Here is a 17533-nt window from a genome sequence, read left to right as displayed (position 1 = left end):
TTAATGATAAAATATTATGATTAAAGTTGTCGTTTTTAACAAAAAAGAACTAATGATAGCATTTATTCATAAAATATTTATATTTTATCGTAAAATGGTCACATATTTATTTATCTTATTTCAGACGAAAAAGGTCGTCTAAAACATTAATTTAGGGCTTAGTTTTGGGACAAAGACCAAAAAAATAGGTAAAGACAGTGGTGGAGCTAGGGGGGCTAGCAGGGTGCTCGCCCCGCTGACCAATGGAAATCATTAAGTGTTAGTTGAAATTTTCGAAAAAAATTCCGAGTTTCCATTATACCATAACCCGTTCGTCCCTGCAGAATTTTTTCACTCGCGTTGGGTTCAAATCCTAGCTCCGCCACTGCCGTAAAGAAATGATCGAGACAAAGGAATATTAATTATAAAAGTCGTCAAACAAAGCCAAATATATTAAAAAGAGAACCTACCAACAAAGTTAATAAATTCAGTGTGCTAAATATTTGAATGAAGATGAAATGATGAATGCACCAAACTTCTTAATAGGCGGGTTGTGGAATTGTAAGTTAACGGCCGTTAACCATGATGGAAAAAGTACACCCAGGTCCTTAAAGCCTCACAAATATAAGTGAGGTCCGTATTATTTTCCACAATTGAGGTCCTTCTTGTATTGTTTACTCCTTATCATAATGTTTCTAATCGGCCACCACACGACTTCTAGGGGTGTTCATCGGTCCAGAACAGAATCGGACCGGACCAAATTCTCCAAACTGAATATCAAATGAGGGTTAAAAGGTGAACCCGGGAGTCGGGGACGGGATCATATTAATATTGGGTCGGACCATAAAAACGCATGGACCAGACCAGATCGGACCAAATGGAACAAAATGGACCAAATTCGATTGTCATCGATAGGGTGTAGTATAAAAAATTAGAACTCGAGAGTTCGTAAGAATCAAAATTAGCAACATTATCTTCTTAAAAGATTTAAGTACATAAATACACATCTTATAATATGTGTAAATAATATACTAAAAAATAATACGTATAAAAAAAGTAAAAAATAAAATCAATAATGTTACGATTTTAAATGTTTTTTTTGTTATATACTTATATAAAACTCAGCTAACGAGGCTCGCTTCTACGCACTTTCTACACCCTCTGTTTCTAGATCTTTAGTTATCATGTCATTTTTTTGTCCCATTATTCCCAACTTTTACTCCTTTACATGCTACTAGTTTTCTTGCCCGTGCGTTGCACGAATATTAAAATAATGTGTGATAAATGTCACAATAAAATGGAATATAAACATATAGTACATCGTTCATGTCTAAGATTTTATGTATGCCGCATGACCAACAAATAATTCTCGTTAACATAATATTGACATAAGAATAAAAGAGTGTTTGATTAATAAAATACTTTTTTTTTAGGAAAATAAAACCAATATGAAGTTTATATATATGATACTTGGACTGATAGTTTATAGAATTTGTTCATTAATACCTGTTTGTTTTTCAATTGGTCAAGAAAAACAATAATATCTACTCTGCATAATCAACTCAAATGATGCAACAAATCTCCTTCTTTCGAATAACAACCATAATTTAATCATTGCTGGATCAAATTGTAATTATGTAAAAACATTTAGAGGTAGTTAAAATGTTATATCTCCCGGTCAAACTATAGAAGTACGTTTGAATGTGAACCAAATTCTGACGCAATACTACATGGCTAGGGCTGCTTATGCCCCCATATAGCAATAGTCTTGGCCCACATCTTCTCATTTGAAACAAAATCTTTCACGCAAACCCCTATTTTTCCTCCCTATTCACACACATGATCTAAAACAATCTCATACCTTAACGATCGATCCTTGTCTCCGAAACTTATCTCAAATTTATCCAACCAAGTGAAAAACTAAACCCCGGCCTACTTCTAGAAAAATCCAGCATCCAATGTAAACTAACCCTTGCTCTCGACAATATTGTTTTTTTAAGAAAATAAAACCAATATGAAGTTTATATATATGATACTTGGGACTGAGAGTTTTTAAATTTTGTTCATTAATACCTGTTTTTTTTTCAATTGGTCAAGGAAAACAATAATCATTGTTGGGTCAAATGGTAGTTACGTAAAAACATTTACAAGTAGTTAAATGTTATATCTCCCGGTCAAACTATAGACGTACCTTTGAATGTGAACCAAATTCCAACGCAATACAACATGGCTGGCGCTACTTATGACACCCCCCTATAACAATAGTCTTGCCCCCCATCTTCTCATTTGAGACAAAATCCTTCACGCAGACCCCTATTTTTCTTCCCTATTCACATACATGATCTAAAACAATCTCATCCGTTGAAAGATCGATCCTTGTCTTTGAAACTTCTCTCAAATTTATCCAACCAAGTGAAAAACAAAACCCCAACTTCTAGAAAAATCCACAATCCAATGAAAACTAACCCTTGCTCTCGACAATGTTGTTAGAATTAATATTTTAATTTAATTTGGATTAATGGGGTCAAGATTAAGTTTATCAGTATGATCTTTTGAGGTTTCTTGTTATTATACATGTTACCAATATGTTTTAATGCAAGTGATATTTTGCTGATAAATAACCTTATTTATTATCATTATCCTCGTGAAACTCATCACCCTTGCACAAATGCACCCTCCCTCCACCCCACTAATTTACCCGCAAAATAAAACATCAGCCACTGTGATTAGTTCTTACTACTTGAAACAACCTACAACCTACAATCCACTACCACTATCACTACCTTTCTGCTACGTTTTACATCTAAGAAGTCATAAATCACATTCACCTCCATAAAACACCAATCTTTACTCTAGATGATATATATGGATCCTCGTCTCCCTTATCGAAGACAATTTATTTATCCTTCAACAAAGAAAAGTTTAAGAAATAATCTTCCCTCTTATCTCTCTCATTTCCTTTCCTAGTCTTTTTCTCATCCCCTCCCCTACCTCCATTCCAAATACTCAAACAAAGTGTTTGGGTACTATGTTTGTAAACTGAATAAGTTTGAATATTATATATATACACGAAATTTGCTATTTATTTAATTTTGCATATATAAATCTTACTACCTCCATCTCATTTTTATTGTCCTTTTTTCTTCAAATTTTATTATCTCATAATTATTATCCCTTTTCTAGATCTAGTAAGGAAAAACTTTAGTCAACCAACTCGTCGCAATCAACCTCATTCCCACTCGAAACAACCTTTAGCCCACTACTTAATCCCTTCGCTTCACACATAAAACGGTCTAAAATGCAAAGCTTTTATCTCTCTCTTGAAAAGTCCATCTAACTAATAGAATAAAACTAACCGCTACTTTCTGACTTCATGATTTTTACATCCTGTAAAGATTAAGTTGAACATGAGAAAAAAATGCAAAAACTTAGGTTTTGTTTCATAACGACAGATTGAACATTTTTTTTAGCATTTTGAGAGTTTTTACACTATTTAAATAACAAATGTGCTATTTTGAGTGTTGATCATCGACATACTGAAATAGTAGATTGTGGTGTAATTTCCTGTTTTACATTATGACATTTAATTAATATATTATAAGAAAATAAAAACAGAGTTTTTTTTATCTCTAAGAAAATTAAAGATCAAACTTTATCTTTATCATATTTATAATTAACTAGTTTTATTACCCGTGAAAATCACGGGTTATCTCTAGGAAATTAAAAATTTAGATAGTTGATTTTTTTTTGTGAATATGAAATGAAATCGGAATTTATTTCATCATTGATACATATTCATATTCTTTAATTTTGATCATCATCTAATAAAAATTAATAAATTTTAGAATTTGATTATGTACGAATTAGAAAACTTTAAAACCAAATTGAAATATTGAAGTTGTTAGTTGTATAAAAAGTGAATTTACCTGTGGAGTGTGCATGGCATCAAGAGTAATTCGTCATTCCAAAACAAAAGTACAACAAAAAACAATACACAAATTAGTAATTCGTCATTCCAAATTCAAGTTAAAGAAAATACTGCAAATTTTTACCACCCAAATGATTGTTTTGAGGAAAAAAAATGAGACGATCTTAAATAGGAGAGGCTAAATAATGCTAATTTGGAAGTTAAATGATGTACACTAAAATTAGTGTTCACAAACTTTAAATGACATAAATATTAATTAGGAAAAAACAAAAGCATTCAAAGGGTTGTATATAATGGGTTTCTTTATATAATCTTTATGATGGTAGGAATTATTGCAAAATTAGTGTGAGAGTTAAATGGAGTAACTGTTAGGCTATAGTAGGGAATTAGAAGAGATTTGTGAGAAAATTCGACGATGTCCTTAAGAAAATCATTGGACTTATATGAAAATTATCATGGGTTGAACTTAAATAATGGTTGAATATAAAATGCCATAATTTTACGTTTAAGAATATTATTAAGCTACACATGTGTTTTTCTTTTCAAGTTTGTGTAGTTTTAAATAAATAAATAAATGAAATAACTTTTATAAGCTATATTACTATGAAAAACGTTAATGTATTCACTAACATTTTTTTTATTGTAAAATGGGAATTTTAATTGTAAATTAAGAAATTTTGATGTGAATTTTGGTAAGTTACATCTTTTTTTTTTTGGAATTTTTTAATTCAACCATGAAATATAGTTTGTAATTTTGAAGTTCAGGAGTAATAGTTATTAAATGGAGGATTAGTGAATGGAAACTATTGTAGGTTTAATAGTCATTATAAACTATTGATTCCCATCTTTTAATTTGCCTTTTCATTTATTTTTGAGTTATGAGTATTATTAAATAACATAATTCATTAGCGAGGAGCTGAAGAGGTAAAACAAATAGGAAAAAATATTAATGAAAATTACTATTATTATTATTATTATTATTGATCTTAAATAGTGGTTGAAATAAAATGTCATACCTTTACTTTTAAGAATATTATTAAACTTTACAATTATTTTATTTTTAATTAAAAGGGTTTGTATAACGATCTTAAATAAATAGATGTAGGTGTAAATTTTACGTGGTACAATTTCAGGAAAGTTAAGTTTAATTTTTTACCAAAAAAAAAAATATATAACATTTTCAACCCAATATTTCATCATATGAAAATAAATTAAAAAAAAAATAATGAAAAACTATAATCAATTCATTAACATGTTTTATTACAAAACATTCAATTAAAATGTTAATTTTATAAGTTAATGTTATGTTGTCAATTGTCATTAATCAAGTAAGCAATATAAATTAAAATTAATTAATATTAACCAATCTAAAAATGACATGTGGAATAAAATTAAATGGTATAAGTAGCCTTTTAACTATATAGTAGAAATGTCTGCGTGGAGAATGGATGGGCAGGCGTATGTCAATCTTAACCAAGGTGGCAATGTGAATGTCTATGTGGCTTTTCCACATCCTACGTGGCTTTGTCTAGTTGACATTTTTTAGGATGCCTTTTAATAGTATTTTATAGATATTCTTCACTTAAAATATATAAAATTAAGCAAGTTCAAATAAGTTAGCTAAAAGTTATAAATCACAAATTGTACGAAGCAGTATAATCATTTTTTTATTAATATGAAATAAATGTCATAAACTTCATGAGAATATTAATGCGGTAGAGAACTATAGAAGATTTGGGAAGTACTTGACCCCCTTTTAGGTTTAAATTTTTTTTTCATTTATTTTTATATTTTTGCCCAAAGGTGGTTAAAGCATCGTATTATGCATGACAAATATGTCTTACCCTTCCCCAATTCTTATCTCTCCCTAAATTATAGTGATGATGTGCTCAATTTACACACAAAAAAAAAAATATACTCCCTCCTATTCATTTTAACTCTTCCCCTTTCTTTTTTCATCTATTCGTATAACTCTCCCACTTTCCTTATTTATTAAAGTTTTATACTTATTTTAATCATCTTACCCAAAACAATACCCCACAATACTCATACTGTATCTTATTTTAATCACCTTACTCCGCAACAATACTTATTTTAATCATCTACCCCACAATAATACCTTCCCTCTCTCCAATTACCTTACACCATCACAATACTTTACAATAAAATAATCTTACCCTTAATTTGCGTGCCCTTTTGAAAGGGGAGAGTTAAAATGAATAGGAGTGAGTATATAACATTAACAATAATTAGTTTACTCTATATAATTGAATAGTACCATTTTTTATGCATGTAAATTTGTTAGAAGAAAAGCTTGAGAGAGACGGTCTTCAATATGTTAGGGGAAAAACTACTCTTATCCTTTTTTGTGTTTTTTATGACTTTTTTTTTAATGTTAATCGTTGCTTGAATTGAATCTTAACCTTATACATGTTTTTATAATAAGTGTATCTAATTTACCTTCAAGCCTCATTCAAATTTATTTTTTACTCGTGGTACCATTTTACTTTAAATTGTAAAACAATCGCACAATAAAGTTTTTCAAAACATTTACTCATTTGTCATAATATTATATTTCGATTTGCAAATTAACAGCAACTAACTTTCTTTATCTTTTAATACTCCTCCAAAAATAGATATCAAACTTTGTAATAATTTGTGAATATCTTATTTAATTTTTTATTAATATACTTTTATATAATGACAAATGAATGTAAATAATATAGACTTTGTGTTGATTAGTTTTAGATAAACTTCATATCAAACAAATCTTTTTCATCTTTGGTAAATTTACCAACGGCTATAGTCATAGTGATCCTCCTATTCAACTACTTCAACCATTTCCTGGAGTTCGAGAATTTTTTTATTTCCTTTTTGTATTTTTGGATTTCTCGTCCACGGACCTTAGTTTAGCGATAGGGTTTCGAAAAATAAATCCTTTAGCGGTTCATAAATGAACTTAGGTTAAATTAAATTAAATTATTTATATTTATTAATTTTAACTTATTAGACTCAACGATTAACTATTACTTTTGTGAAAAAAACATGCTATTGCTAGCCAGCCTTAAAATATTTTAGAAGAATTATAGTTTTTCAAAATTTTGTTTGGAAAATACAATTATTACCAAAAAAATTCTCGCCTCACCACCACCTTATTTTTAGACTGTCCATTTCTTTCTCTTCATTACCTATCCATTTTCTATTCATGAGCAAGGTTTCATTTGAGGTCAAAACAGAGGTTTTAGTACACTTCAATCTTCACCTCAATTTTTTTTATATCCTAGATCGTCATTTTTTTCTCAAAATTAAATCTTATCCAACAATTAGTGAAAATAGAATATTTGGGGAAAAACCAACTTTTCTAGGCATTCAAAACCCAATACGAAATGAGTTATAACTTATACGTTTATCAACCTCAACCAGACCCACTCGGTCAATAGTCACAGTTAGAATCTTATATTAAAGAAATTTTTTAATTAAATTATTTTGTTTCTTATTCGTTTATCGAGCCTCAACTTTACATTTGAAACAGAGCCTCCTGAATACATTGGCCGGCCATGATAGTCACAGTACATTCATTGTTATTATGAGAGAGTAGTAGTAGGAGGAATACTCTGCTCATATCTGAAAAAATTAGCAGGATCTGTTTCCGTTTTCACCTTCATCAGCCTGATGAAATTGTTACCGTAGTAATTCATCTCAAAAGAAGTGGTAAGATTTGTATCTTGTTTATTACCATGATTGATACCAATGTCAAAATCTCTATAGTTGAAATAAGCCATCCTTGGAGATTTAGAAACATAGGGTGTCATAAACTTGTAAAAACTCCTTGACAGTTCTACATGGTACTTATCCACTTCAATCCCGGTTTCGTACCACTTGAAGTCGTATTCGATCTTGAACAAAATACCTACACGGTGAGGATACGCAATCTCGTTCCCTGGGATCTCGCTCATCCTCCCGCCATAAGGGTTCCATTCCATCACTAATCCTTGCATGTTTAACATTGCTTTGCATATTTTCTCGATTCCTTGTTTTGGAATTGGTTCGACAACAAAATCTGATTTAACCTTCCTAGACACTTTTTCGTCTTGCCTACTGATCAGGAACCCGGTTGGAGTTTCAACCGGAGCATCCGCCCAAAATAGAGTCGAATTCACCCATGGCATTTCATTGCAATCCTTGGTTGATAATCCCAATTCGGGGAACTTCTCGTCTAATAACTCGACAAGTTCCTTAGTCGATCCGAGAAATAGCCCAATGAAGGAAAATTTCAACTCGGCTTTGGGGAGTACCGTAACTCGGACTCTTATGAAAATCTTTTAAGGTAGATTTGGGGCTATTTCTTGCCACCTATACATGGTCTCGGACGCACCTTGCTCAAGGGAACGTGTCACCCGAAAGACGGTGACTAAAGGTGGAACGCGAACAAGCATTACTTTCCCGAAGCTGGCTGCCCCGCCTCCTCTAATGGCCCAAAAACGATCCTCGCCCATCGTTGTTCTATTAAGAACCTTTCCATCAACATCGACTAAGAGCGCATCCACAACATGGTCAGTGGATAGTCCGTATTCCCTCATCAAGTTACCATACCCGCCTCCACTAAAGTGCCCGGTGACCCCTACCGTAGGGCACACCCCTCCAGGAAAGGCATGCACACGGCTCTTCTGGGTGAGGGCATAGTAGACCTCCCCCAGGACAGCCCCTGCTTGTATAGACGCGGTCTCTTCCTCAATGTTAATTTTAATGGACCGCATATTGAGCATGTCAAGAATAACAAAGGGCACTCCGGCCCCGGCAATGTAAGATGTGCCCTCCATGTCATGGCCACCACCTCGGACCCTTAATTGTACGTTATGCTTTTTGCAGCAGAACAGCGTAGCTTGGACATCTGACGCGTCCTTAGCCGTGACAATGACCAACGGTTTTTGGAAAACGGGGTTTAGGAACCTGCGGTTTCTAACCAACTCGTTGAAGACAGATTGGAATGAAGAGTTGTGTTTGGTGTATGAAGTTTCTGATGTCGGGTACGTGGTCGGTTGCTTCTCGAGGCAGTTAAGAAACACCGTGTCGTCTTCAGACACAACTGCAACTAACATTGTGCCTAGTAATAACAATATCAACATTTCTTGTACCTGAAAATATCTAACTGTTTTGTAAGAACTGTTGTAGTTGCTCATTGTTTGTTAATTTAGTTTAATTCTGAGATCAACATAATCTTACTAGCGTTATTTATAGTCTCATTTTAACACTTAGATATTTAAAAATATCCTAAGTTTTAAAATATCCTTTCACCAAGCAACGATTAGTTTTACTAAGTGGTGCAAATTTGATCGTTCAAACATGCCAATTCATTTCAATAGTTTCTATGGTTGTTAACTTATTAGCTAGTACCAACTAGCTCCAATTAGTTTCTCTGAAGACTAATGAGACGAGACAGCTCGCGAACAACTCGAGATCGGCTCGATCAAAGCTCGGCTCATGCGAGCTCGACTCGGGCTTGGTTCGAGAGTTTAACGAGTCAAGTCGAGCAAGCGCTGGCTCGACTCGGAAAGCTCCTGAGCGGCTCAAATTTGTGTGATTTGCCAAATATTTTTACATATAACTTTCGAGCCTTCTCATTGAAAATATCGAAAGAAAAAAAAAACTCAAAAAATTAGCAATTATATATAGCTCGGGCTCAGCTCTGCTCGTTAACACCCTAGTCTTAACATTAAAATAGGACAAATAACATTCCACTTGATAGTTGCATAGATAGATGCTAAATAGGACAAATATTTTGCTAATATTTAGGCATGTTGGTTTTTGCTTATTTATGCTATTTGAGCATTCAAGTTATACTCCCGTCTTAAACAAGTATTTGTGACCGAACTAACAGAAATAAATAAAATAAATAATGACTAAATCTATGCTAATTGCTAAGTCTTGAGCTTAACAGGTGGAGTAGGTTATTAATCACACGATAAATTGTGTGAACTAAAGCCCTTGCGGGCTTACAAGACAGAATTACCTAATTTTTTGAAGCTTGTTATGGGATAGAAACATGAAGTAACGAAGAAGAGTTTTTTGGGAAACCTTGCTTGTCTTTCTTTTGCATTATATTACAGGTCTAAGTACCAGGGGCGGAGCCAGGATTTGAAGTTATGCCGGGTTAGATTTTGAGATTGTAGAAACAAAAAAATTTCTAGGTTCAAAATCGTGTGGAACCTATATTTATAACTTCTAAGTCGAAAATGACAATATGTTGAATTTGTATGCAGGTAGAATATTTAAATAATTATAGGTCCTTTTGATTTCACGAGAATGGTTTGTTTTTACGGAAATATTTCAATAAAAAAAAATTCTTGTGTCCTCTAGGAGGACCATCCTCCTTACACTTAAAAGTAATCCACCAATGGAATATTATAAAGACTTGGGTGTAAGGACAACGGTTCTTCTGGAGGACACAAGAATAAGACGGAGTAATTTTGATTAAGAAACACACACGTACATATTTCCTTTTTTTAACGAATTTAATAGATTAACCTTGGAAAAACCAAAAACTAAAAAAGTATCATTAACTTAAAAAAAGTTTTTGGGAATGAGGATTGAACCCCCGTCGTTTACTACTCATTAAGTAGACCTTATAGCAAGCCTCCAACTATTTGTGCTACATTAATTTCTTGCAAAATTTGAAAGCAAATTTTATTTATCCCCAAATTCATATAGGGCTATAGACCATATAGCCCAAAGGCTAGATCCGCCCCCGTCTAATGCTATTGACACCTGACGGAAGCAATTGCTAAATCCCGCACATTCTTTTACTTAATCCCACACATTTGTCCCTAATTTTCCATAACTACCCTTTATCATAAAAAAACCTAAAAAGAATTATCCCATTCTTTCTCACAAGCCTAACCAATTCATTAACAACTCGACAATTATAAAAAAAGGTCTTTTTACAATTAGGGTTTGGATTGATGTTGGATTAATATTAACGTAGTGTTTTTGAAGGGGTGGTTGTGGCTGGGGTCGTTGAACAGGCCGGAGTAGATTGATCGGAGAGTATGATCGGTCATCAAATTCGTGGCAGCCGTGAGCCGTGATACGATGAGTCGCAAGTTGCTGACCTAAATTCACTTCTGCCTTGGCAAATTTGATTAAATAGTATGTCGGCTAGATGGATTGTTATTAGGTGGATTAATTGAAATGGCAAAACCTTAATTCACAAATGAAATCTTGATGCGTTGCAGGTTGCTGCAAATATCACTCTTTTGATTTAATTGATGATGGGGCAATTGGTAGGGGACGAAGGGGAGAATGAGAGGCGTTTATTTTTTGGGTTTTTTATTTTTTTTTTATCTTGGTGGGTGTGAGAATGAGAGGGATATCCTCAGAATAAGGGAAAAATGTGCGGGATTTAGTAAAATGGTGTGCGGGATACCATTACTGAAACACCACAGCAGGATTGATGGTACGTAGTCACGTACTTCCTACGTCCGAATCATTTGTTTGCCTTTTTTATTTGCGCTTTGTAAGCTAAGAGATAAATTAATCGAAGATAAACCAATAATTGGAACGGATGGAGTAATTCATAGTTACTCCTTTGTCTATTCTTGATTACGGGTCCAACGAGCTAAGTTTGACCAATTGACTTTTAGTTTAGTTATTCGTAGATCAACAATCTGTGAGAAAAAATTTAAGAAAAAATCACATAAAATGAAATTGAGACGATAAGGAGGTGATGACAGACTGACGGGTGATGAGGTAAACCGTAAACTCATGCCCTCAGGCCTTATGAATAATTTTAGAGATCGGGCACCTATTATGTCAAAATATAAAAGTCGTGTCCTCCTGCTTACATGTCCATGCAATAAGCATAAGTGACTGCATTACATTAATTCAAGCTTATTATCATACACTACGGAGTAATAAGCTTCTTCTCAATCAAGAAGTCCACTGCTTCTTTAAGAGTCTCTCTTAGGGGAATGTACTCAATACTTAGGCTTCTAACTTTGTCCTTAGAAATCTGGTAGGTTGGCGGAAAAGACTGATCCTCTGCACATCTGCGAATGAGAAATCGCAACATTTATTACATTAATTAACAACAAAATTAATGGGATGCTAATGAGGTCATCATCCAACTGCAAGAACACAAACTTACTTGTGGGGAAGTTTGAGATTTGGGTAGAGTTCTTTCAAGATATCGACAATTTGTGAAAAATGCGCCACTGTTTCGCACATGATGTACCTTCCGTTAGCTGATGGGATCTCAAAGGCTTTAATGTGTGCTTCTGCAACGTCTTTGACATGAACCCATCCAACTGTTGCATTTAAATAAGTGTCTGATTGTCCTGTAAATAATTTAACAACATGAATTAATATAATGCAGTCACTTATGCTTATTAATGTAAGAGTTAATTCAAAACTCGCACCTTTAATAAAACTCTTACCGTTAACTAAGTTAAACAAAACGTCGCTTGACCAATTGATCACTGGCTGCAACATTGGTCCTATGACAACTACAGGGTTGATAGTGATCATGTCAATACCATTCTCTTCGCAGAATTTCAAAGCAACAATTTCAGCCAAGGTCTTTGAGAGCACATATGACTCCTGCGAATGAGACAAAGTTTAGGTTCTAAGTTCACGCAGAGAAAACACTCGCTCAGAATAAACAGGAAACATACATACCCCTATAAATCCTTTGCAGGCTTCAGGAGTTGAAAACCATGTTTCGTCAACTAGTGTTTCAGAGGTTACAGGTCTACCAGTATGGAAAACTGTAGCAGCAGAAGAAGTGAAAATCATACGTTTGACAGATGGAGCTTTTGCGCACGAGGAAAGAACATTCAGAGTTCCCTTCAAAGTCGGATCAATCAAATCCGCCTGTTCAATTATTCGTACATTTCAGTATCAGTTGAACTTAGAGTGACATACTCCGTAGTTCATTAGAAAAGAAAGATTTAAAAGGAAGATTAACCTGCGGATTTGACGTTTCTAAGAGAACAGGAGAAGCAGTATGGAATACACCACAACATCCATCAATAGCTAAATCAAAGGAGCCTTCTTCCAAGAGGTTGGCTTCAAACAACTGAAGCCTTTCCTTTGCTCCGTCCAATTCACGCAAGTGCTCCGTTTTTTTAGGATCATCTGCATACCCGATGCCCAATTTGCATAACCCATATTACATATTTATATCGATGCATAACATTAAGTTTATCTGAAGTCCTGATTTTAGCATTAGCTTTCTTTTTCTCTTTATGAACTTGTCTAGTATAGTCTCCCAATTACAAAAGTTATATTAATTCCAATCGCAATTTGTTGGGTTCCTTATGATTGATGATGACATGCCCATTTGATTTGTGTTATCTTAGTTTACCTTTTCAGGATTAATGATTAATTCAAGCATGGATTAAGAAGTGTTGAAGTTGTTAATCATCCCATTGTATTGAGTCTTAGTGTCATCTAATGTACAAGTGAGAAAGTAGAGTATCTTAGAGTAATAGAAACAGTCAAGACGACTGTTACTTTTATTAGTAAACAGCTGCTTGGATTGTTCCCACAACTCGTAACACTTGAAGCCTTTTTATCTTTCAAAAAATCTTTTCACGTGTCTCTTATTTTTCAAAGATAAAACTTCAGATTTTATTAGGAGTTGGTCTTCAATAAAGAGTGGTTTGAATAATTATTAATTTCAAAATGTTTCCTCTTTGTGCAAATTCAACCCCTTGGTCTTTTGGAAAACAAGAATTGCTTTTTGCCATATTTGTGTAAACTTGTCATCATGTGACTTGTTTTTCTTCTTTGTTTTCTGAATTTGCATGAGATTTTATGGATATGTTTCAAACACTCTTATCTATTTTTGCCTTTGCAAATGAGCCTTCTTTGGTGCAAGTTTTGGGTGGTTGCTAATGCTCTTCACATGTGTGGTCTTTGACCCTTCAAAACCCTAGCAACCTCCTCACCCATTCTCTCTATAAAAGGCGAGCCATCTCCCTCATAAAATCTTAAGATTTCTTTCTGAAATTATTTTCAAGTTTGCAAAATTGTTTTTCAAAGCTTTAAAACCGTGTGTCATTTGCAAATCTTTTAAGAGTCTTCAAGTTGTTACAGTCGTGGCTACTGTTACTTTATTATACTAAACTCTCTTGCTTATGAATTGTTGATCTTGTAAAAGTTGTCCATCTCTATTCTTTGCTAAGAATATGTTAGTGGAAACTTGATCCTATAACATTCTAAGTGTGTTAGTAGAGTTTAGGACGGAGTAGTCTTTAACTCTTGGCAACCGGAGTAGGTTGCGAGTTGGCTTGTCATAAGAACGGAGTAGTTCTTGGACTAGCTTTACAACCGGAGTAGCTTGGTGTCTTTTATTGTACGGGTCTTTTAGTTGTCGGAGTAGATCACTAAAAGAAAGCAATAAAAAGTAGATTGGACGTAGGCACTTGAGTTTCTTGCCGAACCAATTCAAAAATATCGTGTTCCATTGTCTTACTTTATTTCCGCTGCAATTTATTTTGTTTGTTTGTTTTGCTTTGCTTAACCTTCGAAGTAACAGTTCATCATACTGTCACATTTGGTCTGCAGTCCGTATTCCATAAACTGAGACAAATAGCTACAGTCAGAACAGTTGTTACTTTCATACTTCAGCAAACATTCATTCTAATAGTCGTTTAATCTTGCAATATTACTCGAAGTATTCTCTCTTCTCTTTTGTTCTTGGAACTCACTTTAATCAATAAAGTTGTAGTTAAAAATTTTAAATAGTACCTAATTCACCCCCTCCCCCTCTTAGGTACTTGAATCCATAAACTCAACACAATTCCCACCATATAGTTTACCTAGGTTTGGAAGATATGAACCAAATCATAAAGACCTGAGCAACATCGTCTCAACCGTATGAAATAACTTTATATGTACTATACTTACACATCTATAGTTTCTATAATTAGAAAAAGGGAAAAAATGGTGAAGCCGCTTATGAACTTAGCGGCTTGGCAAATGAAATGTTGTCCACAAACTTGCAGGCTTGCGGCTTTTTGTCCAAATGATAATTACAAAAAAAGGAAAAAGTGAAGCAACTTATCTTCATAGCGGCTTGTTCAAATGAAAAAGAGTTTACAAACTTGTCTAAACAGAGTAAAACCGCTAATCTAACTAGCGGTTTTATCTAAAATCAGGAAAAAATAAAATAAAAACGCTCACGTGGACCCATTGGTCCTAAATAGTTTGAAATCAGCCCAAAACTACCAATTAAACTAACAATTAAACTAACAAATCAGCCCAAAACCGCTAATCTAACTTTCTTCTATTTTTAGTTTCATTTAAGCTATAGTCGGATTAGTTGGTAATTTGGTATATTAATTGGGTTTTTCTAACATGTGCCCTTAGGGCACATGATAATAAGCTAAATAGGGAAAGATTTTCAAGATTATTACACTAATTATGGTAAATATGAGTTTTAACTCTAATTAGATTATTATCATGTACCCTAAGCGCACATATTTATAACAATATTTCCGCTAATCTAACTTTCTTCTATTTTTAGTTTCATTTACACTAGTAACAAACTAACAATTATCCCATCCCATCACAAGTCTCACAATCCCCACTTAAATAGATTATCTACCCATATTAGGTTATGCACAAATTCTTAAAGAGACGGTCTTCCGCTAATATGACAGATCCGTTTATCTTAAACAAGAACATATACAAGTCGAAATACCAACAAAATTTTGCGAAAAAGAGAGGAGAGAAAAACCATACTGAGTGATCGAACAGTGGCATGCACAACATAGCCGCGATGAAGCAAAAGCTTGACGATCCAAGATGCGATATAACCCGAAGCACCGGTCACACAAACTCTTTTCTCTTCGTCTCCGTCTAAAACTCGCGCCATTAATCAATCAATATCCTCTTCTTCTGTTTTAAATCGTACCTATTAAATTTAGACCACAATGTCTATCTTTTTGAAGCACTAATAAATATAATATAGACTATATAGTATTGTTACATTAAAAAGAAAGTTGAATTATACGTACTACGTAGCACACTTTAGGATTTTGCATGTAATAAAATATTATATTGATGGGGAAATGGGGCCACTGACTGACTGACACCTTATCATAAGAGTAAACAATACAACAAGGACCTAAATTATGGGGAATAATAGCTTTAAGGACCTCTATTATAATTGTGGACCTTTAAGGACCTGAGTGTATTATTCATTTATTCCCTAGTTGAAAAAAACTGCTCCTTGTCCTTTTTCGCGCTGAGCATAAAATTTCCAACAGTATTGAAGGAATGACAAGTACATCTACAATGGATGATTTGAGTATTATTCAACTTGGTCCGATTTTTGCGGTGATATACCCATAAATATCAACCTTTTAACCGTATCAAACAATATTTAGCCAAGCGGACAAGATGATAATCTTGGATGTGGCCAAGTTTGACCTGATCCGCAAGTGATAAGACGACAAAAGTTCAAAATTTTATAATAAAAATAACTATTAATAATAAAATATTATGATTAAAGTTGTCGTTTTTAACAAAAAAAACTAATGATTTTGGAAACTGTTTGTTGTACAAAGTACTTGAAATATACACAGTTCTTTATTTCTGTATCAAAGGTAGGGGTGTTTATTCGCGGTTCGGTTCACCGAACTTCTAATTTAATTCGGTTCGCATACGGTTCGGTTTGGCAAAACTCCGAATCTTCATAGCGGCTTGTTCAAATGAAAAAGAGTTTACAAACTTGTCTAAACAGAGCAAAACCGCTAATCTAACTAGCGGTTTTATCTAAAACTAGTGTAGATCCCGCGCAAATGCGCGGTAAATATAGGCCTTTTAATTTTTAGTGTATTAGTTATAGATTTTAGATTTATATCTCACAAATTTTTATAAAAAATAACTAATATTAAAATTAAACAAAAGAATTGAATAATTCCCATGAAATGTGTTTTTTATGAAAATATTTTAACTACATTAAATTATTTTTAAAAAATTCTTTTTTAGTCACGAAGTTAATAATAGGAGATGCAGTTTTTATGTATAGATTATTTTAAATGGAAAATTAGTTTTAATAAATGAAAATCTAATTTGTTTCCATATATAAGTTTGAGCACTTTGGAGGAAAACTTTAGAGAAGTTGTATTATCTTAGTATATAGGAGGATTTATATCAGTAAGTGGATTATACATTTGATGTAATACATCAGATGTTATAGTTTTTAAGCATTAAGATAAAGTTTTTGAGTTTTAATCTAAAATTTTTGAATTTTATTATAAAGTTTTTGAGTTTATTTACTTAAACTTTAATCTCAAAAAGTTACATTATAACTCAAAAAAATTACATATAAACTCAAAAAAGTTTGATTTTTGACATCATAAAACTAAAATGTAATTTATAAACTCTATAATACTCGAAAAAATACACAAAAACTAAAAAAGTCAATAAGTACGATGTAGTACATCTGATGTACAATCCTTTTTCTCGGATTTATATACTTTTTAAATTTGCACCTCATTAATATTTACCAGTTCACTCAATTGTATTTTGATATGAAACAAAAAAAAAATGAAATGGAAAACTAATAAAAAAAATTATTTAAGTTGTGAATTTTTTTTAGTGAATGTTTTTTTGTCA

At 33.0% G+C, this 17533-nt stretch overlaps 2 protein-coding genes and 1 pseudogene across 2 annotated transcripts; all 3 read right to left on the bottom strand.

Moving 5' to 3' along the window:
* Positions 1–7491: 7491 nt before the first annotated feature.
* LOC141651030 (berberine bridge enzyme-like 3) lies at positions 7492–8076 on the bottom strand. The gene has a single exon (XM_074458757.1). It carries the CDS (start codon positions 8074–8076, stop codon positions 7492–7494), a length of 585 nt encoding a protein of 194 aa, XP_074314858.1.
* Positions 8077–8229: 153 nt separating this feature from the next.
* LOC141651029 (berberine bridge enzyme-like 8) lies at positions 8230–9087 on the bottom strand. Its single transcript, XM_074458756.1, has one exon. The coding sequence runs from the start codon at positions 9085–9087 to the stop codon at positions 8230–8232; it is 858 nt and encodes a 285-aa protein (XP_074314857.1).
* A 2720-nt stretch (positions 9088–11807) lies between these two features.
* LOC141651028 (phenylacetaldehyde reductase-like) lies at positions 11808–12796 on the bottom strand (annotated as a pseudogene).
* Between the last annotated feature and the right edge of the window lie 4737 nt (positions 12797–17533).

Source organism: Silene latifolia, chromosome 4 (assembly GCF_048544455.1).
Source record: "Silene latifolia isolate original U9 population chromosome 4, ASM4854445v1, whole genome shotgun sequence".
Taxonomy (NCBI): domain Eukaryota; kingdom Viridiplantae; phylum Streptophyta; class Magnoliopsida; order Caryophyllales; family Caryophyllaceae; genus Silene; species Silene latifolia.
Note: the sequence above shows the minus strand (reverse complement) of the source record. Positions and strands in the feature narration are given on the sequence as shown.

Bases quoted from the DNA above. Each gene is read 5' to 3' on its own strand.
- LOC141651029 (XM_074458756.1), bottom strand. From the start codon at position 9,087: ATGAGCAACTACAACAGTTCTTACAAAACAGTTAGATATTTTCAGGTA.
- LOC141651030 (XM_074458757.1), bottom strand. From the start codon at position 8,076: ATGCCATGGGTGAATTCGACTCTATTTTGGGCGGATGCTCCGGTTGAA.